Source organism: Globicephala melas, chromosome 9 (assembly GCF_963455315.2).
Source record: "Globicephala melas chromosome 9, mGloMel1.2, whole genome shotgun sequence".
NCBI lineage: Eukaryota > Metazoa > Chordata > Mammalia > Artiodactyla > Delphinidae > Globicephala > Globicephala melas.
This window is the reverse complement of record NC_083322.1, coordinates 79,631,167-79,658,082: the sequence shown is the minus strand read 5'-3', so window position 1 is coordinate 79,658,082 and position 26,916 is coordinate 79,631,167. Positions and strand designations below refer to the sequence as shown.

General features: G+C 34.8%; 1 protein-coding gene across 1 annotated transcript in view; it reads right to left on the bottom strand.

Moving 5' to 3' along the window:
* PCLO (piccolo presynaptic cytomatrix protein) overlaps positions 1 to 26,916 on the bottom strand; it is a 373,707-nt gene that overhangs the window by 96,100 nt on the left and 250,691 nt on the right. Inside the window, exon 10 of the mRNA XM_060304735.1 lies at positions 15,143 to 15,268. Within this exon, the coding sequence (XP_060160718.1) occupies positions 15,143 to 15,268 (126 nt within the window). The remainder of the gene's footprint in view (positions 1 to 15,142; positions 15,269 to 26,916) is intronic.

Below are 26,916 nucleotides of genomic sequence, written 5' to 3'. Positions count from 1 at the left end.
GCTCTCAATAACCCTCTATAAACTAGCAGCAGTAGGAAAAACTCAGCTGAACTGGTTATCTGCCCTGGCTTTCTAAATAGCAAACAAACCCTGCAAGTGATTTTCAGGAGTCCAATACATTGTCCCCAACAGTTATACTAATTACTCATTCATTTTCAAGTTAGGCAATGTTAGTATAAGAGAAATGCATAGGTAGATGGATTTTATTATTTTTCAAAACTACACTTTAAAATATTTTACAATTTTAGCCTATTTATACATTAATATGAAAGAAAGAAAGAAAGAAAGAAGGGTGGAAAAAAGGAAAGGAAAAAAGAATGGAGGGAGGTAAAGTTAAAAAAATAGTATTTGAGTAGTGTCTTGCTTATTTACAGATTAAAGGAGATGTCCTCAATTATGATAAGATGTTCAATACTGTACACCTGAAACACTTTAAAAATCAGCAAGGTATGGCTTGCATATATAAATTCGCAAATGAAATTTACATATTACAAAATTATCACATTTTGAATATAAAAAATTATCTAGGAAATATCAAAGACTACTGTTGAACTGTCTGAGCTTACCCACAGTTTTTTTTTTCTAGGTCTGAGTCTACTGAAAATATTTAGAATTAATGACTTCCACACTTCCAGATGTAAAACAGATATGCCTCCATTCATTAAAAAAATTGTAAAGAAAACAGATGATCACATATTTTGCAGTATTAATGGTCAATAATAAAAGGGTCATTGAAGGAGGATTACATGAATGAAATGTCTTGCAAAGGCATGTCAACTAATTCATAGACTCATTATAAAGCAAGATCTGTATAGAGGTGCTAGTTTTAGTCTTTTGTACAATATATTAGAGAAGTGAAACATGAAGTGACATGACTTTTCTAACATCACACAGTTAGCTGATGGTAATGCAGAAATATGAACTCCATTTAACTCTCAGGCCAATGCTACTGTCAGTAAAGAGGAAAACTCATTCAAATTATGCTAACCAAAACTACATAGTAGCCCACCTGAATATAAACAATGTTCAAATGTGTAAAACCTAGCACAAAGAGTACATATATTATCTATACTGACATATTTAACCACAATAAAGAAAGATAACTTAGAAATTATTTCATTATCTATATGACAATATCATTTGAAGATTTGGGCATGCAAAAATTGAAGATCTTATTGAACAAACAGAAAGTTGTTGTGGGATATATCATTTTATGGTGGGTAAACAGTGACCATTAGGAAAGCTGATTGGTTTTCTCATCTCTTTTCTCCACTTCACTCCCAGAAGGGAAACCAATTTCACATTTCTACAGGCACAACGATGGGAAATTAGGCTGAGGCCCGCTGGAAGGGAAAATGATGTAGGAAGGATTGTTCAATATCACTAATCATCAGGGAAATGCAAATCAAAAGCACAATGAGACATCATCTCACACCTGTTAGGATGGTTATTATTTAAAAAAACCCAAACAAACAAACAAACAAAACCCCACAAAAGACAATGAAAGTATTGGTAAGGAAGTGAAGAAATTGGAGCTAGTGTACTCTGGTGGTTGCAATGCAAAATGGAGCAGCCACTATGGAAAACAGTATGAAGCTTCCTAAAAATTAAAAGTAGAATTACCACATGATCTAGTAATCTCACTTCCAGGTATTTATCCAAAAGAACTGAAATCAGGATCTTAAAGAGATATCAGCGCTCCTATGTTCTCTGCAGTGCTATACACAAGAGCCAAAATGTGGAGCCAAAATGTGGAAATAACCTAAATATACATTAACAGATAAATGGATAGAGAAAATATGGTTTATAAATATTAAGGAATATTATTCAGCCTTTATTGTTCAGCATTCAGGAAATCCTGTAATATGAGGCATGAATGAACCCTGAAAATATTATGCTAAGTGGAATAAACCAGTCACGGGAGGACAAATACTGCTTGATTCCATCTATATGAGGTATCTAAAATAGTCAAACTCATAGAAGCAAAGAATAGAATGGTGGTTGCCAGGGCCTGGGGGAGGGGGAAATGGGGAATTTCTTATTAACTTGTATAAAAGTTCAGTTATACAGGACAAATAAGCTTTAGATATCTGATAAATAATATTGTGCTTTTAATTAACAATACTGTATCGTACACTTAAAAACCTATGAAGAGGTTTTTAAGTTTCAATGTTAAAAGTACTAAACAGAATTTTAAAAAGAAAAAAAGAAGAATGTAGGGTGAATGAAAGGAAGGGGAGGTAGAGAGTAGGGAGAAGATCTCCCCCAACAATGGTGGCTGGAGGTTGCAAGGGCAGTAGAGAGCAGTATCCTGCTTGCTTATATTATCCAGGGAAGATGGCATTACCTAAAAGAACAATTTCTGTACGGTGCCATTAGAAAACTTGACCTTAGATTTGGTGGCTCAACCTAGGCAGAATTACTCTCGTGAAAATTTGGTCACAGTTTAAAGGAGCCACCCACTGCCAAGGAAGCATGCAGGCTTGGACACTGCTCTCAATGCGGTGTGGGTCAAGGTACAGAGGCCCAACCCCCAGTGTTCTAGAATGTGTAAGAGCCTCACTGGGAACTTCCCCAGTGCTCGTGGGGCAGGCAACGTCAAAAAATTGAAGTGTTTCAACTTCTCACCAGTACATGAAGGGAAGATTGGAACTGACTACATTTGATTTACAGAAAAAGTCGTACGTTTCTTACACTCCAGTATAGGTGTTGCAAATTCATGCTTTTTAAACAGAGTTAAGGTAAATAGGGGAATATATCCATGATTTGTGGGTACAATTTGAAGAAGATTATCGTGATAGGATTCTGTTTCTAATCACTCTGACCACTAAAATAATCTATTATTCCAGTTCAATATTTCCTGGAAGGATTGGTACAGATACCAAAGTCACTCTATGGCTACGGTTTATGGTGTTTAGAATTAGATATGTTACTTGAAACAGGCTACAACAGAATGTGGCTGAATAAGGCAGGAAAGGGGTTATGCATAGATTAGTAAAATTTTATTGACCCCCCCTGAAAATAATATAACATGTGGAGATATCCAATGATAGGTTTGTGATGCTATCATCTCATTTCAAATAGGGTGCAGTTCATAAATTTATAAACTTTTCTCAGTTTAATTTCCCTATTTATTTTGTTAAAATACTCAGAATGGATGTTTTCTATTGACTTTCTAATTAAATGGCATGAACAGATTAATGTCATCAAATCTAAAGGATATCATGACCAGCTAACAGTAACAGATTAATCCAAAATGCACTCAAGATTATATATAGAGATACAGAGTTGGGTTAAATGGACATAGGAAGCTAGGGAAAATGACACAACTGTGCGTGAGAAATGCTTGTCTTAACTGGTGCCTCCTCTACTTGCAGTATCCCTAGCGAACCAGCAAGGATTTTAACTTTAATTATGTTCTTAACCTTTTTTGATACTCATGTGTTCTGTACTATTCCCTTTATAAAGTTATTTAAATGTACCCCACTACTCAGACAATGGATTTTAACATAAAATATCATCAATTTATATCAGGAAAAGTGTTTCTTAATAAATACAGGAAACGTTTGAACCAGTGGCAAAATCATCATCCTCTCCACTGAGCATATATATAGAAGATACAAATTCCACTTCATAACATTATTTGACAGACAAAATGCACAGAGCTTTGCTTTGACTTCTGAGTTGTAACTTTAAATCATGTGCAAAATTGGACAAAAAGGAAACTATGTTTTGAAAAGTAAAGTTATAAAAAGAAATCTCCCAATCAAAATTTAAGAGCAAAAAATTCCAGTATACTATTCTAGAGTATAAGAAAATACATTTTTTTTTTACAAAGGAGAGTTTTTTAAAAAAATCATAACCTAAGTACTCATCACTAGAAATATTACAACATGGTCAATTTCTGTGCATAAAAATGTTGTTTTTATATTTTGCTTATTTTGAGCCAAAGACACTATATAATTATTATGAATGGTATAATCAAAACTAAAAGAGTGAACTTTAAATACATAAATTCTTTCATCATTTGAAGAGTTAAAGGATAGAAATAAAACAGAGAAGTCATTTCAAACAATAAAAAATCAACAACCATTTTATCACCCTAAGAGAAACTTTACAAAAATAAAATGAATTATGTGTTAAGTTACTTCATAAGAAGTGCCAGTATTCTATTAACATCATGAAGAAGAACTAGCAAATAATTCACTTTGGCTGGATGGATGTTCAACACATAACAAATGCTATTTGATGGTAGAATTCTATTCAAAAAGTTCTCACAGTAAACAGAATGTAATTTCAATCTCTATATATAATATAGTATATACAACGTATTACAATTATTGATTTTTCCATTAATAAACCAGAGTTGTTTAAGAAGACACCTTAACAGCAATATCTGTCAAATAATAGAGAAAAAACTCAGCTATTTTCCCTCCAGCTCTTTAAAATTCACGTAGAGAAATGATCTCCTCTAATTCAGAAGCAAACATGATTAACAATCACAAAAAATAATGGTAACATATTTTAGATGAATTACACAAAACTTTCAGATGTATACCATCTAATTATAAGAAGTCTTTTTGATTAAAATGAATAAAATTAGATCTATTTCACTTATGTTAATCGTACCAACATGGGACTTCGTTGTTTTTTTTTACGAAGTTATTTTGACCACTTTTTCTCATTTTACCTTTACAGCACTTCAGTAAAATAGGTAGGGTAAATGTAACTATTACTATGTTTACAGATCTGAAATTTGTTTTAGAAATTATACTGAGTGGTAGTTCAAAAAGCCAGGACTCCTGATTCCTCATCTACGTTCAAGAATATTAGCATTCTGAGGGTTTCATTTCTGTTTAGGTTGTATGACTTCTATTAAAGAACGTATATTTATTGTATTAATTAAAATAAGATTTAAGACTTGAATGTTAAATGCTCTGTAGGTCTGTTATATTATGTAGAGATTTAAGTTTTTAAAAAAAATGGTGAAGTACATTTTGGCCTACTAAACTTGAATACTGTGTACAGGAACAAATGAATGAACATATTGAGGTCATTTTCACTGAGCTGAAATTTAATACACATGTTGTATTAGTATTTATAGATATAAGATATAATATCATTTATCTCCACATCCCCTGTTTCCACCTTGGTCTGAACAGCCACATTTCATGCCTGGATTATTTCTACAGCATCCTAACTGCTCTCCTTCCTATTCTTTACTCCTTCAAACTGTTCTCCTTATAGCAGTCAGAGTGATTTTATTTAAATGTCATTCAGCTTGTGTCAGCCCAGTGCCTTCTCATTTGACATTAATAGAAGCTGAAGTCCTTACACTGACCTAGAAGATGCTACCTCTGTTACTTCTGTTATTCTGTTACATCGGTTACTTCTCAGCCGGAAATTCCTGCTTTCTTCTCTCTCACTCACAGCCTCACTCAGTGCCAGCCATGCTGGCCTCCCTGCGGTCTTATTATTCCTGGCACACACCGGGCAGGCTCTTGCTCTGGGCCTGTGCCCTTTTCATTCCTCTGCCTATAATACCAATAACTCCAAGCTCACTCCTTCCTCTCCTTGGGGGCTTTCCTCATTTTTTGCCTTCTTGGCGAGGCCTTCCCTGACATCCCATCTAAAATTTCAACCCTACCTTCCTATTTGGCATATCCACTCTCCTTGTTATCTTTTTCTCCCTAGCACTTATTACCACTTATTATGTGATACTTATAAGTAGGTTTTACTTTCTGTCTCACTTACTGAAATGTATGGTCCATGTTTTCTTCATTCATATCCCACAGGACCAAGAGAGGTTGCTCTATAGACCATGTATTTACCAACACACACACACACGCGCGCACACACACACACACACACACACACACACACGCTAGAACTTAGAAATCTCAAGCACCATACCTGACAGTGACGGGGATCTAGTAAAAACTAGAGAGTAAAAGAAAACAAAAGTAGCCTAAGAGGAAAAAAAAAGCAAATTTATTTTCTTCCACCACTCTCAGTGTAACTTAGTATATATATGAAAAACCTGTAGTCTGATATGAAAATCTGCATTCCCACAGAATATTCTTTCTGCTCCAGCCTCGTCACTATATCTGGAACATGGCTGTACTCCATCACTATAAATAAGTAAAATATGAACTATGTAAAAAATTAACCAATGAAAGAGATAAAAGTCTAAAAAGTTCAGTTTCAGTTCCTGGAGAGTTCTTTGCCCTCAGGAGCTTACAGTCTGTTCTTAGACATTACCTGAAAGTTACCTGGAATTCTCTGGGAGGGGAGGAGGCATATCTGTAACCCACACTTAGTTATGATACTGGTTCTGACAGAAGCCTGCAGAATCAACCAATGTATTCTGCATTTCTATATTTCTCTTACTGAAACTAGAAGAAAATACACATTGTCAAAAAAGTTATTAAATCATGGGTTTTCTTTCCGTAAATACATCTTTCTCCTAGTTCTTCAAGTTTATTTTATATTTTTGTTCATTCAGACCCTGACCAAACTTTTCCTCCACAGTCAACATCCTCTATCCACTGCCCTTCTAGGCTGTAACCACCTTGAAAGCAAGGTGGAATTATAGAATGATAGAATTCTAGGATATACCTGTAGAGTAGTTACTGAAGAAACGTTTTGACCCATTTGCATTCTTTATTATTTCCCATATTCCTGATATTCTCACCTCTACTCCTTCCTAAAACCTTCTTTCTGAACTCCCTTTTTATCACCTCCATCTATCTTGTCAGTATATTACTGCTGCATACCAATACGTCCTTACAGTTCCGCAGTAAGCACTTCAGTGTTCTCCCCCAATAAGAAACAATATCTCATGCAGGGATGAATTCAAGTATTGTAAGGCCTGAAGCTTATGCAATTTTAAGAAAAAAGAGAAAATTATGAATACAAAATTGATACATGTGAATATCTGTTAAAAGGACAAAATAAATCTCAACAAATTACAAAAGTTAAAAAGCTGACAAATGCCACAAACATCACATATGTTTTTTAACTTCCTGGAGCCTTGGAAGGGACGTGTACAGGTGAGGAAGGAGCCCTGAGACGTAAGGGTCATGATTTATCCATTCTGATTTCATTCCTTTCATTCTATGTAATTAGTCTCACATTCTTAATTCTAGGGCTCACATTTCCGTCTTATGTAACATACATAACTTATTATAGCACACATACTACTGTTTTGCTTCCTCTTTCCACACCTTAGATTGTATGATTCTTCTCAAGGTTCAATCTCTCTGCATCTCTTCAACAGATAAAGTGTCTCAAAAGTATGCATTACAGAAGGGTCTTGTGGAGGGCCCCCTTCACTTAATGCTGAACATCCAGTGAGTTTCTGTGATTTGTCAACAGCCATAAAAAGGAGTTGATGAGAAAGATCCGTCCACACACTGGGTGCCAGACACCTGACATCTGACACCTACACCACGATTCTATTTACTAACAAGATATGCTTTCAGCGACTTACAGACCATGAGAGTTACATAAGCAGATAGTCATTGTACGTATGTCCATAGACTTTAATCAGACATGAGATTAATAAATTGTTGATAAGAAGAAAAACTTAGAAGCCTTTTTATAAGACTAGCCAAAAGTATGGTTTTACGGTTAGGAGGTGATATATTTACATGGGACATGACTTAATCACTTCAGGTTTTAAATTTTTTTAAAATTTATTCAGGTCTAATAAATACCTAAAATGATATTCCATTATAGCAGAATACCTCTAGCAGATCAATGCTCCTTTACAGGAAGCCTGAACTTTGTGAGATTAACTGTCATCTATGAAAATAATTTCGTCTATCCTTAACAAAGTAGTTTCTTTAGTCTAGATCTTCATAGTTAACTAAGCATGAAAAATACATCAGCTCCTTTCATACTCACAGTTAACCCCATGAGATAGGTCTTGAAACCTCCTAACTGAAACATCAACCCATCCAGATGAGATAAAAGGAGACTCAGAGGACATAAACAACTTGCCTAACCATCATGAGGATGACATTAATTCAGTCTTCTGACTTCAAATCTGTGCTTTTTCCATTAGGAATATTCCAAATCCCTGCAGTTCAGAGCTCAGACCTGACCACGGTCAATTATCTACACATGTTCAGAGAGAGGGGACGGAATTCAAGCTTAAGTAGCACATACTATTCTTATCATCAAAGATCTCCAAAGTAAGTACCATCTTTTCACTACTTCTGTGAAATACTATATCAAACACTATATTAAATGTTTCTGACACATTATTTGTAAACCTGATAACAATTGTGCAGCCACTATTATTATCCCGATTTCCCAAATGAGAACACCAAAGTACTAAAAGTTAAACGACTTATCCAGGCAAAAAGTAGCAGAGCTCAATCTAAATCCTGATGTGTCTGACTCTAAAAACATTCTCTTTATATAATGAAGACCTTGAAGCACTGGCTGTTTGAAGATTTTTTACAGCTATTAAAGACAGTTCAGCATCCTTGCTTCCAAAACAGCAACTCCAAGTTCATACACACCAAAATGTAGCCTGTTATGGCATACTGATTAGACAAATCCAGAAATTTAAAAACAGAAACAACTGTTAATCATTAATCAGTATCACTTGAACATACATATATATTTCAAGCTATACCACTCTTATTGATAAAAGCAATCAAATTAGGATATGGAGTATTATACATACTAAAAAATGTGTAAAAAAAAAAGGGAAATTATTTCATTTTCTTGATGTCCCTATCGGAAATACTGACTCAAACATAGTTTCCTCTGATTAATTTCAAAATAAATGGATAAAGAAGAGAAACATCTTTCTTTGTCCTGGCAATACAGCTAATCATTAATATGTAAGTATGATATCACTGAATCTTAAAAATAGTATATTACAACCTACCAGTCCAGGTACCCACAATTTATATTCTTTCTTTCCAGAAGATAGTTTCCTAAATATTTTTTAGAAAAATCCTTGTATCAACAAGAAATATGATCTTGTGCCATGTGTACCTGACACACTATCTTGCAGGAATTCTGAGAAATCTCATGCTAATGACCAATCCGTACCTGGTAATCCCCCTGGAACAAGAATAAGGAAGCTCACTCATCTGTGTGGTGTGTTTCCTGGTCTCCAGCTTTGATCACTGCCATGCCATCTGTAACATATGCCAAAAAAGCATAAGCAGAAGTAGAGACTTTCTTGCCTCGGAACATTATCCTTTAAGTCACACAGGAGTGTGTCCTCTACTGGAATTAGCTCTTCTACCATAGTTCTTCAGGACAGGGAATTCCAGAGGCGAACTTCTAAAATCAAAACCACCATGCCAAAAACACCTAACCTCACCTCCACTCCAATCACTGATTCTCAAATATAAATCCAACAACATTTTCTTGCCCGAAACCCTGTCAGTTCATCTTTAAGAGGTGCTAACTAGCCGAATCAATATCCCCTACACCGAGACAACTAGAAACTGAGAATTTGGAAATATCCATGAACTAGAATTTATGCCACAGGTACATTTCCTCACAGAATAGCATATAGACAAACTAAGATAAACTAATTTCTTTACAGGTCTACCTACTGGCCTGGGAGAAGGTAATTTTCCACATAGCTCTGGCTAAATCCTTAAGCAAACATTGTATATCACTGGTTATAACTTTTTGCTCTCCTAGTCTATGTTCCTACTGATTCATTAAGAAGCTTCTTGAAGCTACATTCAGAGCTTAACACTATATTCCTATCTTAGCTCCAAACAGCATTGTCCAAACAAATATGATTTTATTATCAATAATAAAGACACAATTTATCTTCAAAATACTTCAACTAAATTGATTTTCAGCTGGAAAACCTAACAATATAAACAAATATCTGTTTTTGGTTCAATGGCTAAAATGTGTTTAGTTCTTATGGGTTCACTGTTCTATTGTGAAAACTGTTGAAATATGAAAGGTATCATGCAGGTAACATATTTCACAATTATGATGTTATGATACACAATACTAGGGGGAAAATCATTTGGAGAATAATTTCAGAAGTCCAGCGATTAAATAAAGCTTAGAACCAATGATATGCACATAAAGGATTAGGTTTGGCCCATTATACTTCCTAAACAAACTTTTATTTTATTTATATTTTCTACTCTTCCTTTTCTGCAGATATAAAATTGTTGTAAGTTGATATAAAATGATACAACTTGTTAATAAGTCTAACAATTGCTATGTGTTAATTTTTTTAAATGTCCTAATGTATTTTATTGTATTGATTCAAAATACAATGATTAAATCTCTAAGAAGAACAAAGGTCCAGCATTGTGAACCCATGGAAGACTCAAAATAAAAATTTTTTTTTTCTAAATTAACCTATACCTTCAATATAATCACTACCAATTTTCAACAGAGATTTTCCTGAAAACTGACAAGCCGGTTCTAGAATGTATATGCAAGACCAAAGGTCAAGAATTGTCCCAAGAGGATTTTGAATAACAACAGTATGGTAGATTACCTACCATATGTCAGGACTTAAAGTCATCATAATTACAACAGTGTGACGCTGATGTAGGGATAGACAAATAGACAAGCTAGAACATCTCATAAAAGACCCACACATGTACAAAAAAATCAATATATGACAGATGGGGCACTGTAGATCAGTGGGCGCAACGATACACTCTTCAATAAATGGTGCACAGGCAACTGATTATCCATACTGATGGGGGAGAAAACTAAAATTTCCAGTCAGAGCACGATAGACTAAAAATAACTTAATTCTGTGTCTATAAGGACATTATATAAAGAGTACGATTTCACAATTTTTAGAAGGCAATATAGGCTAATACTTGAAGACTTCAGGGCAAGGAGAATTTCCTAAATAATATAGAACATTTATAAAACTTAATAGAAACAAAACAAGCCAACTATGCTAAAATTTCAACTTTAAAAAAAAAAAGACACTAAAAAAACAAGCCACATACTGGGAAAAGATATTTACAGCCTACATACTTGGAAAAGATATTTACAGCCTACATACTTGACAAACGATTATAACCAGAATACATAAAGATTCTCTAAAATTCAATTTAAAAGACATAAACAATCCAAATAAAGAATAAGCAAAAGAAAAAGCAAATCACAGATGAGGAAAACCCAAGTGCTAACAAGATTAGTAACATATTATCATACTCAACATGACTGAAGGTAAGGTGAACGAAGAAAACAATGGCCTATCATTTCACATTATATTTGAAAAAGAAAATGTTGAGAAAGAGGAACAAGGATATAAAGGTATAAGAACACTAATTTACTACGGATGAATGTAAAAATAGCGTAACACTTTGGAGAGCAACTTGGAAAAATCAACTACTGTTGAAGAAACCACACAACGTTCTCCTATATTATTTAATAAGATAGTCACTATAACCCAGGAATTGAACTTCTTCTAAATTTTTTTGCACTTTTATTATAGAAGAAACTTCTGTACATGTGCAAAAGGAGACTAATTCAAAAAATTAATTACAGCATTGTTGGAAATAGTAAAAAAAACTCATATATAACCGAAATAACCAGAGAATGTTTAAATTAAACTGTAGTAGAGACATACAGTAATAGAATTCTGTCCTGAAGTGAAAATAAATAACTAGAACGACATGTGTGTACACGTAGCTATTTTAGATAAACCATTTTAGATAAAACTCATAAACTCTGGAACTAAAAAAAGTGGCAAAAATACATGTACAGTAAACTATCATTTATATAAAATTTCATAAACAAGCAAAATGAATCCTTATAAAATTTATGAATACATACATAAAACTATAAAGAAAAGCAAGTGAAGGGTAATCTCAAATTAAGTCTAGTGGTTTATTTTGGGCGAGTAAGAGAGGTTTGGGAGAGGAGAGGTAACTACAGGAGGCTTTAATTGGTTTATAGGTACTTATCTCTCCTAAAAATATGAAACAAATAAGCAAAATGTTAAGACTTAAAACAATATGGTGAGTACATGGTTGTTTGTCATATTATTCTCTACAGCTTTTTTGTACACTCAAACACTTGTAATGAAAATTATAGGTCAGTGCCCAATTAACTGTTAAACTGCATACATCAAACCGTGAATGCTGAGACGCTCCCTCTGCCCCACTTCCGTCGGGGAACGCAGAACAGAAGATGTGTGATGTGGAGTTGCACAACCCAATAGATGAGAAATCTTATAAGGCAAATGTTTTTGTTTTTGTTTTTGTTTTTGTTTTGCGGTACGCGGGCCTCTCACTGCTGTGGCCTCTCCCGTTGTGGGGCACAGGCTTCGGACGCGCAGGCTCAGCGGCCATGGCTCACGGGCCCAGCCGCTCCGCGGCATGTGGGATCTTCCCGGACCAGGGCATGAACCCGTGTCCCCTGCATCGGCAGGCGGACTCTCAACCACTGCGCCACCAGGGAAGCCCCCAAAGCAAATATTTTAAGGCAGTTTTCCTGATTGTGGAGGAGGCCCAGACTAAGGAAAATCACATCCACTTTCAACGAATTAGCAAACATCAAACCCTGACTTCCTGTGTTTACCGTGTAACGGAGAAATGCAACCACTGAGCTGCTTCAGTAAAATTTTCCAAGATTGAGAGCAAAGCTCACTCACCATTTAAGTGCAAATGAATCAGAAAGCGACGTGTCAGGCAGCAAACATTTCCATGTAGGACTTGCTATTTTGAGTTTAGATTTTAATTTCTAATTTAAAACTCATCTGTTTTGTGCCCTTCACCCTCTCTCCACCAGACAGCCAACACAAAGACTGGGAGATTCTGGACTGGTGAAGAACCCAGTAGACAACTGTAGATTCTGGGTTGTACTGGCAAAAACAGGATCTAGATATTGACAGTCAAGATAGCATTGTGAGTCTAACAGAAATACTACCAAGAGTTGTAGTAAAGATTTATGTTTTAAGAGAAAGTAGAGTAAATCTGGAAATCATAAATAACAAATTATATGTGTGAGTTATGTAACAACTGGACTCTAATAATCAGAGGATCTATAGTCATAGAGAGGCCTGGCTTAGCACTTGGCAAAACTTTGGGAGAATTAATAAATAATACAATTAATAAAAGTAAAATCTTAAGTCACATGCACACAGCTTTTAATGATTTCCCACTTTACCCAATGAAACAAACTGCAAAACTATTATTTCCAAAAAAGATGATGACTTTAATGGCAGTCTCTGAGTTTATAAAATCACAGATGTAATTTTAGGTTCATTTCAGTTTCCTTTCTTGAATGAGTTTGTATTATATCTATTATTAATTTAGGTGCATGAACTTAAAAATGGTCATATAAGTTGCCAAATGCAAAGAGCATCACTTCATCACAGAGTGCTTCACTGAAACTGTACATAAAAATCATCCTGATTTGTAGCATTTGCTGATTTTCATGGTGTAAGGACAAAGAAGGGTATGAAATTTTATCTTTAAATTATTCGAGTATCTTTGTCAACTATATCAGGCAAAGTTACTGTTGCAAATTTTATCTTAAAATAAAAAGAGCATATTCATTTCTTTCTGAAGTATGCTATCAGAAAGCAATCATATCACTCCCATCCTTACAAACAGGCCTCAATTCCTGTATCTTAACTAGACTGCAATACCAACAGAGTAGCATTAGGCATGATAGGATTATAGTCATAGAAAATTCACAGAGACCCAGTGTTTGCTCATAATGGTTATTTCTTGATTCATATAGTCTTTTCCTTCATTTAGCTATGTGGCTAAACCTCCAATTTTCCCTGTTGTATGAATACCATTAGAATATTTTCAATAATATGCTTTCAGTTATATATGTGGTGATGTCCTGGTAAACTGGCATTCTGAAAATCAACAGGCAAATAAATGGACAAAAAAGGCCTGATTCATAGCATTTGCCTATTTTCATGTTGTAAATACTGTCACCATGGCCAATTCAAACTAACAATGTGATGGTACTGAGTGTGAAGTTGGGAAGAGATATTCAAAACATCTCTTAGTGAGTTGGGCAAGCTGCTTCCAGCAGAACACTGGGATGAATAAATACTGCCTCACATTTGTGTTTATTCGAATTGTCTATCAAAATATCTAGGGATTTTTTTCAGTAGGTTCCAATATATTTAATTTAAGACAATGACAGGGAATAATCTTAACATAATTGAGTTTCAAACAATAACAGGCAACATTTTATTAAACAATGAAACGACAGAAAAATGCTTTCTAAATAACATTTAATTTAGGATAAAAATAAAAGGATAGACTGAGGCTGCTTTATGATAAATATATTCGTGGTAAGCAATCTAACTGAAAACTTGTAAACTATATCTATGTTAGGTTTTGGAAAATGCAAATGACCACATCGTCTAATTAATGACTGAAAATTATCATTGTGTATCTTGAGAATCAAGCTGTAACCTTTTACTGAAAGAAACATCATTTTATGGCCCATAAGACACATCTGTAAAGTTCATTACTTTAAAATACTTTATGATGTAATGAGGTGAATAGAACAGTACCTAGCACAGGAGTTGGCAATTTTTTTTCTTGAAAGGGTCAGAGAGAATATATATATTTTAGGCTTTGTAGACCATACAGTCTCTGTTGTGAATGCAGTTCTGCTATTGTAGTGGGAAAACACCCGTGTTCAATATGTAAATTAATAATCCTGGCTGTGTTCTAATGAAACAATGTTTACAGAAACAGGCAGCAGATGGATTTGGCTTGTGGGTCACCCATAGTTTGCTGACCTGACTTTACCATGTACTGAATCATGTGATGTTTTTATGGCTCTGATTTCAATATAATTTTTCCTGGTGTTTATGAAACACTAATCCTTTTAATCAATGTGTTTTTTAAAAATATAATGTTGCCCCAGTCAGTAAAAAATCTTGACTAATTACTGTTTCTTAAACAAGATATTCCCATAGCACTCCAACTGCCAAAAAGGACAATGCAACTGAAAATAAAATGAATATAGCTGTGGACATACCTTCCTTTATATTACTCTACCAAAATATCATAATTAACCAAAAGGAGAGTTTTACCTAGACAGTAAAAGAAGCAAAAACTTTCATATCAAATTAAGATATATTTAATATGAGCACAGTCATTTTAATTTACTCTGAAATCCTTATTCTTACCTTCTACAAGTTTCCCTGTCTGTTCTGCACTTCCCCCAGGAAGAATGTTGGCGATATAAGCTCCAATTTCTCCGCTATGTCCAGGGATTTCTTTACCACCCACAATTCTAATTCCTAATCCATTACCTGTATTGAAAAATTAGCAAATTATTAGCAATAAGTTAAGAAACAACAGTTATCACAAGTTATAAGGTGCACAAAAAATGGGTTCTGGTATCTAGAAGTTAACTACAATATGAATATTGGAACTGGATACCAATATCAAAAGAACAATATTCTGATTTCAATAATTGTTGATAGGAAAGAGAACTTTCTGAGATCTTGGTCGGATCTATAATGATTAATCTGATATTAACAAATAATTTTTATTTTAGCCATATTCAGTAATATAATAAGGCTCTGTCCATTTTGATCAGATATTTTGTAAAAATTTCATATGAGGATGTTCCCAGTATAAGAAATTCCACAGCATATAATTCATTTATGAAATCAAGGAGCATTTAACTTACAAAAAGATACTAACGGCTATCATAAATTGAGAAGACACAATCTAAACATATAAATGACTGCAACTGATACAGTGAAAACACGATCATAACTTATGAATTATTATTCACATTTCAGCATTAACTCATAAACTAATACTGTTTGTGCATTAATATGGCACTTAGTACAGGGACAATAAAAGCATTCTTGATTGATGAGCAACTGAGTAAACTGTTCCTTATTCCACAGAACAGATTTTTCTGTAATTAGCCACATGAAAGAAAGATGGAGAATGATTATTGTGAGAAATCTAACTGAGACAGAAATAAACTGTTGATATTTTATCTTTTTAAAAAATAATCTAAAAATTAGCTAGTGTTTACAGCACCAGATATATTTTTGTTACAAATGTCAAGATTTTAAAATGAAAGCACTAAAAGAAAGCAGAATTCTCCTTTACTGAAGACACAATTATCTCTTTAAAATAAACTTCATTCCATTCAGTGATTGAAGTGCCATTTTCAACTCTTTCAAAATCTCCAAAATTAAAAGCCAGCTCTCTTCCAAATCCTGTTCCCTTCCTACTTAACTCTTCAGAAACCATCCCTGGAGTCAGCATCAACGCAGTCCAAACATTCAACAAGTAGTAGCGGAATTATGGAACCCTTCTTCATTGATCTAGTAGGGATATATTTTGGAAAAATACTGTTTCTTATTTCTAGGTGATGTGATACTTCCAAATAAATTTCGTCTTTCCTTTTCTTCCCCCCCTTCCCTTCCATCTTTCCATCCTTGTTTTTCCCCTCTTTTCTCCCTCTCTTTCCCTAGTACCCCCACCTCCATCCTTACCCCCCAGACCTACTTTTACAATAGAGCAAGTGTTCTGAAAATGATTTAGCCTCAAAACAAAAACAAAAACGAAACAAATTAACTGTTCTTCTACAAGGGGTTGTCAAGGGTCAGAGTTAAGTAAGATACTAGCTCTCTCTGGCCCCACTTGTGGACCTTTTCTGTCACAAGTTTCTTGGTTCACTGTTACTGTTCTTTGTAGAGATTAATTGATGATACAAGCTGAACATAACTGGATGAATGAAGACTATCATCTACTATATGATTTTTAGTCTCAACTAAGCCTGGATAGAGACAGTTGATTTCTTAGACATTAGCCTTTAAAGATTCACCAGGACTGATTCTACAGTAAGACATCAGATAGATACTAATAAAGCGTAGAAGATGAAGAAAAGTTATTAGCCACTCTTCATTCAATTAGGTTAGCCTAGTTTTTTTCTTTTTTTAGTGTACTAAGACATTTTAGAAATTACAAAATGAGGACTTAAAAATAGCTGGTCATATTTAAAGGGTTATTCCATGGAATTTATCCAAAAAAATAAAACTAGATTCTTAATCTAAGGTTTGGTTTCACTTTCCATGGTTGAATCACTCACAAGTTGTAGTTCATCACTTATTAAAGATTTCATAAAACCCACACAGATCCTGAATTTCTAAGTAGTCAGTATAACCATATCAATTTTAAGACATGGTCAGTCTGAGATCCCAAAAAATGATTCATGAGATTTCCTTAGTGTAAAGCCATAGTTTCAAGACCTTGCCTTATATCAAAATCTATCATAATTTATGCTAGACTACAGTGGAGTATATAGAGTGCTTGTGGCATGGGTCTTACTTCTTTCTTTTTTTAATTTTTAAATTTTACTTATTTTATTTATTTGGTTTTGCCAGGTCTTAGTTGCGGCAGGCGGGCTCCTTAGTTGTGACTTGCCAGCTCCTTACTTGTGGCACATGGGCTCCTTAGTTGCAGCAGGTGGGCTTCTTAGTTGCAGCTCAAGAGCTCCTTAGTTGTGGCTTGCCAGCTCCTTTGTTGCAGCTAGTGGGCTCCTTAGTTGCAGCTCACCAGCTCCTTAGTTGTGGCATGCGAACTCTTAGTTGCGGTATTCACGTGGGATCTAGTTCTCTGAGCAGGGCTCGAACCCTGGCCCCCTGCATTGGGAGCGCAGAGTCTTAACCACTGCGCCACCAGGGAAGTCCCACTTATTTCTTTTTAAGCTTAAAAATTAGAATATAAATGTAGCTCATAAAAATAATTTCAGCACTATATAATATATGGTGCAGCCATATGCTTAGACTCTACAAAGAGAATTGTTATACCTTGTAAAGGTATAGCTAAAAAGTAGAACTTCAAAATCTATTAACATGTGACTATTTTTAAAAATTTGATTATAGTTTCATTCTGTAGATGACATTGTCTTGAGGATTAAGTAGCTGGGTCCTTCATGTCATTTGATTTTTAGTGACCGAGTACATTCTAAAACCCTGTAGTATAGGATGTGTGATAGGAAATTACAATCATACCTATCTTCATAAAGTAGCATGACACAATAATTTAATTTTGTAAGATACAGTTTCATGCTAGTGAATTCAAAACTTTCTAAATATACTTTATAAGCTTCAGTGTCTTTGGTAAAATGGGAGTAATATATAGCCATGAAAATACTATGAGAAATGATATTTGATATACAGTTGACCATTGAACAACATGGGGATTAGGGGTGCTGACCCTCTGTGCAGACGAAAATCCTCATATAACTTATAGCAGTCTTCCGTAGACAAGGTTCGTCTGTATACTCGGTTCCATAACCCTGGATTCAACCAACCATGGATTGGGTAGTACTGCAGTATTTACTATTGAAAAAATCTGCATATAAGTGGACCTATGCAGTTCAAACTCTTGTTGTTTTCAAGGGTCAACTGTATATAGAAACTACTCAGGCATATAGTAAATTTTCAACAATTACTTTTCCTCTTGTTGATGTTGCTATGGTGGCTCCCACTGTTTTTCACGTATAAAGTACCATAGAAAGATTAAAAATCTGTGAAAGAAAAAGCAAGGTAGAAAATAACAACCCAGGAAAGGTAACATTTTTTGTTTATTTTACAATAGTTGCTTGTATCCTACTTTGGATGTCACAAGTACAAATTTAATTTACACAATTTCTAAGAATTTAAATCTGGATGTTTTGATTTAACGCTTATATAGTTGTACTTTTTTTTTTTTTTTTTTTTGAGGTACGTGGGCCTCACACTGTTGTGGCCTCTCCCATTGTGGAGCACAGGCTCCAGACGCACAGGCTCAGCGGCCATGGCTCACAGGCCTAGCCTCCGCGGCACGTGGGATCCTCCTGGACCGGGGCACGAACCCGCGTCCCCTGCATTGGCAGGAGGACTCTCAACCACTGCACCACCATGGAAACTTTGATATTTTATGTATTGAATGCAGATAAAACAAATAAAGACACTTCTATAAAGATAAAACACCTCAGCTCAAATCTAAAAAGCAGAATGCCAATAAAAGAGTTGATAAACTCAAGAAGCAACATTAATTTTTAACTGAAATGCTTAAATCTAAATGGTCCTTGATAACTGGTATTTATATTATCATTGTTTTCAACTTTTACAAATTTTTATCAACATAAACTTATTTTCTTCTCTGCTTCTAGTCCATCTAGAAACATTGCTAAAATGCTTCCTCAGTTAGATGCCATGAAAATGCACTGGTCTTGCTCTTGAGTTCACAGTATGGCAGAGTAGAGAGGCCAACAGTTACTATAATGAACATAGGAGCTTTAGGAAAAGAGATCACAAAAAGTTAGAGTAACTTCACACCATATAAGCATAAATGTGGTTAAGGAAGTCTCGTAGGGAAATCTGAATTTCTGAAATCCATTAAAATATATAGGAAATATTTATAAAAAAGAGAAGTTCTATCATAAAAGTAACAAAATCACTAAGAAAATGTATTACTGTATCTTGATAACCTTAGGATGAACCTTAGGATTTAAATGCATTGACCTTTTTTTTTTCTTAGAATCCATATATATGTGTTAGCATACGGTATTTGTTTTTCTCTTTCTGACTTACCTACTAGGGGCAAGACGGGAATAAAGACATAGACCTACTAGAGAATGGACTTGAGGAGATGGGGAGGGGGAAGGATAAGCTGTCACAAAGTGAGAGAGTGCTTTTACGTTTAACAAACGTAAAATAGATAGCTAATGGGAAGCAGCCGCATAGCACAGGGAGATCAGCTCGGTGGTTTGTGACCACCTAGAGGGGTGGGATAGGGAGGGTGGGAGGGAGGGAGACGCAAGAGGGAAGAGATATGGGAACATATATATATGTATAACTGATTCACTTTGTTATAAAGCAGAAACTAACACACCATTGTAAAGCAATTATACTCCAATAAAGATGTTTAAAATAAATAAATAAATAAATAAATGCATTGGTGTTTTCAAGTGTATGTATTTTATAATTATGGGATCAGTATACTATTATGTAGTCAGTTCTAAAGTTCTGGTCCAGGATGGCAGCATAGGAGGCTCCTGAACTCACCTTGTCTCATGGATACATTGAAATATACAGCTATACATGGAGCAATTCCCACTGGAAACAATCCAGAAACTAGCTGAGCAACTCCTACACGTGGGGTGAATGAGAAAATACCCACATCAAAACAGGTCCTGGCATACCCTCAACTACTGGGAGTTGTTGAGAACAAAGAAGGCAGCTTGTACAATCACATAGGTTTGATAGACAATCAAGAGTTTGGGCTAGGTGGAATGATAATGTTTATCTCCTACATGAGACCACTCCATCAAGATTGGGAGAGGTGGCTGTTTTATCCAGTGTGCAGAAACCAACAGAGAGTCAAGGAAAATGAAGAAACAGAGGAATATGTTCCAAATAAAAGAACAAGATAAAAGTCTAGAAACAGATCTTAATGAAATAGAGATAGGTTATTTACTTATAAAAAGTTTAAAATAATGGTCATAAAGATGCTCACCAAGGTAGGAGAACAATGCCTGAACAAAGCGTAAATTTCAACAAACAGAAAATATAAGGACATACCAAACAGAAATTACAGAGCTGAAGAATACAGTAACTGAACTGCAAAGTTCGTAGGCCAGTTCAACAGCAGACTAGAGAACTGAAAGAAAGGATCAGTGAATCTGACAGGGCAGTGGAATCCATCCAAGTAGAGGAGTAAAAAGAAAAAAGCATGAAAAAGAATGAAGGTAGATTAAGGGACTTAAAGGATACCATCAAAATGAAAAGGCAACCTTTGGAAGAGGAGAAAATATTTGCAAATATATTTCTGATAAGGTGTTGATATGAAAATGTATATTACTATATAGAGAATTCATACAATTCAATAACAAAAAAAATAAACAGTCTGATTGAAAAAATGGGCAGAGGAAAGGTATAGACATTTTTCCAAAGAAGACATACAAATGGCCAACAGGTACACGTAAAGGTGTTCAAAATCACTATCAGGGAAATACAAATCAAAGCCACAGTGAGATGTGACTACACACCTGTTAGAATGGCTTTTACCAAGAAAAAACAACAAGCATTGGCGAGGATGTGGAGAAAAGTGAACCCTTGTGCATTGTTGGTGGGAATGTAAATTGGTACAGCCACTATGAAAAACAGTTTTGTGCATTGTTAGTGGGAATGTAAATTGGTACAGCCACTATGAAAAACAGTAAGGTAGTTTCTCAAAAAATTAAAAAAAGAACTACCAAATGATCCATGTATCCCACTTCTAGGTATATATCTGAAGGAAATGAAAACAGGATATTGAAGAGATATCTGTACTCCCACGTTCACTACAGCAATACTCACAGTAGCCAAGAAATGGAAACAATATAAGTATCCATTGATAGATGATTGGAAAAAGATGTGGTACATATATACAATAGAATACCGTTCAGCCATGCAAAAGAAGGAAATCCTGCCCTTTGGGACAACATGCATGGACCTTGAGGGCATTATGCTCAGGGATATAAGCCAGACAGAGAAGGACAAATACTGCATGGTATCACTTATATGTGGGGAAAAAAAGTCAAACTCATAGAGAGTGGTTGCCAGAGGTTGGAGATGGGGGAAATAGGGAGAAATTGGTAAAAGGGTATACAGTTTTAGCTATAAGTTGGAAAAGGTCTGACTGGTGACTATAGTTGCTAACACTGTATTTTATTTCTTATTTATTTATTTATTGGCCGCACCGCGCAGCACGTGGGATCTTAGTTTTCTGACCAGGGATTGAACCCACGCCCCCTGCAGTGAAAGCATGGAATCTTAAATCTGCCAAGAAAGTAGAACTTAGTCTCATACACAATGTATTCATAAATCAAATCACCACGATGTACACTTTGAATATCTTATAATTTTATAAGTCCATTATACCTTGACAAAGCTGAAATAAAAAAATTAAAAAATAAGCTGTGCATAAAATAAACATGAGCATACTAAGGAAAAATCTTCACATTTGCATTTAAATTTGCAGTTTAAATCTACTTTAATTTTACATGTTTATTAACATGTTACATTAAAAGCTCTGATATTTTAAAGTCTTACAAAAATGTCATTTCTATTATTAAAATAACATGAAAATATTATGATGTTATAATTAGAGCATTAAGTGTGGACAAAACTAAAATACTTGTTTCATTTCAATACTATCATGTTCTACATCTAAGCATCAAGGAAAAGCAAAATTTTTATCAGTGAACATACTATCTTATGAATAGTAGTCTTTAAATCAATAGAGTTTATTATTCATAATAAAGTTATTACAGAAAGAAGATACACTGCATAGTTTAGTCATGTCATTAGTTGGGCTGAAGAAGAAGATTGTCTCTATACATATTAATGCTAATGAAGTACTAAGGATAATGAAAAAGTCTCCAAAGGATAGTTCAATTAAATCTATTTTTATAGTTCTTGTTAATTATATTCCTGCATAAGGCTGTGAAAATTTAGTTTTACACTCTTGCACCGACTAATGTTATCAATTATCCAAGTAAATATTTAGGAAAATAAACCAAATTATATTAGAAGTCCATAATCATTTCCTTTGCATGTCTTATCAAATGGTACATTAATTCATTAATACTTGAATACGAAGACCTAAAGAATATTTCACTATTTGTTTTTTAACTTTACTTACTTTCGCTCACTATAAGAAAAACATTTCTACAAATATAACAAAGTATATCAATTGCCTTATTAGCAATCCCTACTTGACTGTTTCCAGAAACATCAAAATGGCAACACCACATTCATGCCAAATACAATCCAACTCTAAGTCTGGGCATGCAAATTACAAACTCATCTATTCCCATTAACTTTTTCTAATCCAGCCAACTGCTGTATAACATCCTTTTTCCTAGTCTTAAATATGTAAACATACATGAAGAATTTGAAGTGAACATTGTATTTCACATTTCCACGAACAAAAGTTCACCACTTGTCTTTTCTATTGTAGTTTGAATAATATTAAGGCAAAAATGTTGCATGGGATTCATAGCATGTATAAGATGATATTCGCACTTACATCATACTGGATGAGATGGGTCCAAATTGGCCTGTCGTAAGACTGAAATGGCCACTGCCATGGGAAATAAGGAAGATAAGTCATGGATATACATCAAAAGACACTGGTATTTTGGATTTGTTGAGCAACATCTTTCAAATGGCAGATGATGTATGTACTGATAAAGTATTTTTACTAAAAGGGCATAGGATTTCCTCTTCCTGAAATGCTTCAGAAATAATTCTCATGAAGAGTAGTTCTCAGGACTTCCACATCATAAATGCACATTTCATTCACACAATAAGATAAGGATTTTTTTCTTTATTTTAGCTTATATAAGTCAATTGCAAAGCTACAAGCATAAAGACAAAATCTGAGGGGTTTGCACGCTACTCCTATAAAAGGCAATTAAAATAAATTTATTCCCTGGAAGCATCATGCTAATTTTCAAGCAATATTACAAAGCTATAGTAATTGAAACAGTATGGCATTGGCATAAGAACAGACATAGACTAATGGAACAGAAGAGAGAGCCCAGAAATAAACCCAGACAAACATGGTGAATTACAACAAAGGAGCCAAGAATACACAATGGGGAAAGGACAGGCTCTTCAGTGAACGGTGTTGGGGAAGCTGGACAGCTACACACAGAAGAATGAAATTGGACCATTATCTTACACCATACATAAAAATTAACTTAAAATGGATCAGAGAGTTGAATGAAACCATAAAATTCTTGGAAGAAAACACATGTGGTAAGCTTCTTGATACTGACCTTGGCAATGATTTTTTGGACTGACACCAAAAGCAAAAGGCAACCAAAATCAAAAATAAATAAATGGGACTACATCAGACTAAAAGGCATCTGTACAGCAAAGGAAACCATCAATGAAATGAAAAAGCAACCTACTGAATGGGAGAAAATATTTGCAAATCATACAGTTGGTAAGGGGTTAATATGCAAAATATATAAAGAATGCATACAACTCAATAACAAAAATAAAAACAATCTGATTGAAAAATGGGCAGAAGATCTGAACAGACATTTTTCCAAAGAGGACATACAGATGGTCAACAGGTACATGAAAAGGTGCTCAAAATCACTAATCATAAGGGAAATGTAAATCACAATGAGATTTCACCTCACACCTGTTACACTGGCTATCATCAAAGACAAGAAATAACAAGTGCTGGTGAGGGTGTGGAGAAAAGGGAACCCTTGTGCACGGTTGGTGGAAATGTAAATTGGTGCAGCCATCATGGAAAACAGTATGGCGGTTCCTCATAAAATTAAAAATTAAATATGATACAGCAACTCCATTTCTGGGTATTTATCTGAAGAAAATGAAAACACTAACTTGAATAGACACATGCACCCCCGTGTTCACTTCAGCATTATTTACAACAGCCAAGATATGGAAGCAAACTATATCTTGTCTATTTATAGATGAATGGATAAAGACTATGTGGTATATATACACAATGGAATATTATTCAGCCATAAGAAAGAAGGAAATCTTGCCATTTGCAACAACATGGATGGACTTAGAGGGCACTGTACTAAGTAAGTCAGACAGAGAAAGACAAATACTACATGGCATTACTTATATGTGGAATCTTAAAACAAACAGAAAACCAAAAAAACAAAACAATCAAACTCAGGGATACAGAGAACAGATGGCAGTTGCCAGAGGCAGGGGGTGGGAGGGCATGCAAAATAAGTGAAGGGGGTTAAAAGTACAAATATCTAGCTATAAAATAAATTAAGTCATGGGGATGTAATGTACAGCATGGTGACTATATTAATAACACAATATTACATGTTTGAAAGTTGCTGAGAGAGTAGATCTTAAAAGCTTTTATCACAAGAAAAAAAAATTTGTAACTGTGTTTGGTGATGGATGTTAATAGAATTAGCGTGATGATTATTTCCCAATATATACAAATACTGAATCATTATGAGGTATACCTGAAAGTAATATAATATTATATGTCAACTATATCTAAATAAAAAATTATTCCATTTAGCAGTACTTAGGGTCCAAAATGAACTGATTCTTTGATATGAAAGTGGATGCTATGAAGTGAGAAAATAGGGTCAATTTATAGATATGGCTTTAATACTGACTTGTTTAGATACTGATCTCATTGATGGCAGGCCAGGACTTGGGGTAGGGTCATCTACTACATGTGTTAAAGAAAAACGTTGTACTGGGAGATGCTTATGTAACCCTATGATGTCACCGGAAAGAAAATAGTTTACACTTATTTTAGGGTAAAGCTATGATGTGCTTTCCCAAATGATAGTTTTACTTAAACAAAAGATAGTAGGAAGAAAAATAATATCCTAATTCAAAATAGAGTATTAACTGTTCCTTTTGTACTTCTGAACATAATAGAGATTGTGCAGACATACACTATTGACTCGCAGTGAATTATTTCTGTATAAACCACACCCTTTGAGTCCATGTACCTGTGACTTGTTTTTAACCAATAGGACCTGACAAAGGTGATGTGATAGTCACCACCATGATTATACTATGTAAGACTCCATCTCAGCAGACTAGAATGAATCTTCTGCTGGCCTTGAAAAAAGAAAACTGGGATATGTGAGGGGGACTGAGTGGGCCCCGCAGATGCTGAGAGTGGTCCGCAGCTGACAGCCTGCCAGAAAATGGGGAATTTAGTGCCACAACTTGGAGGAACTGAATTCTGCCAACAATCTCGTGACCCTGGAAGAAGATCCCCAAGCTCTAGAACAAAATACAGCCTGGCCAACACACAGATTGCAGCTTTGTGGGATCCTTACCAGGGCACCCAGTCCATGCTTAATTTCTTGAACCATGAAAACTGTGAGATACTAAATGTGTGTTGTTTTAAGCCATTAAACTTGTGGTAACTTGTTATGCATCAATAGAAAATTAATACGAAGATGAAAGTTGTATTCTCTGCACAAGATATATAGGGACCTTATCTTGGTAGCAAAACCTGTGGAACATTTTATGTTTATAGTAGCTACCACAGTGATTGAGCAGCTACAGAGGATGGACTTAGAGGGCACTGTAAGAAAAAAAATAAGGAGATAAAGGGAAAATAGGCCATGAATAGATAACATTTTGCCCTTCATAAATGAAGAGGAAGAGATTTGTGTATCAGTTCTGCAATGCTGGGGTTATGGTGTAATAGATGTAGCAAGTACATGGCATCTAGGCTGCACTAAATATATAACTGAATGAATAATGAATGGATGAAAATTGAAATGCCTAATTTTCCCCAAGTGGGGCTGATGCATCAGTGACAGTGATGTTAAAAATAATAAATTCGCATTGTATTCTGCTCTTAGAAAATGTCTGTAAAAGTATATTACCTCAATGAATCTTAAAAGTAAAAGAACAAACAAGAAACCCTCTATTTTACACAAATAAAATTAAGTTTTGTGAGGTTAAGTGCTCAAGACAACACCTAATATATGGCAATGCTAAAGCGGAGCCCAAACTCTTAGTCCAAATAAATAAGTGGCTTAGTGATGAGTCTCCTGTTGGGTTAGGGCCAGGGAACCTGGTTTGGAATCAGAAAGGGTGGTTTTGGGAGCAGCATAACCAGTCCTTCCCTTTCTCATTCAGTTGCAGAGGGGAGAGTGATGAGAGACATCACAATCAGGCCATTAAAAGGAGAAACTACCAAGATATAAAAAATGTTGGGGAGTCAGTATCTCTCAGTCAGTAATGAGGAGAGGAAACATTTCTGGCTTAGGCAGTTTGCAGATTATACTGTACCATTTAATCTGAAGCTGTAACTGATCAGTTGGGACAGATTGTGCTCATTTTATCAATATAATTTCCATTTTTCTATTGATGCATAAATGTCTATGACTTGTTTATATCTTTATCAG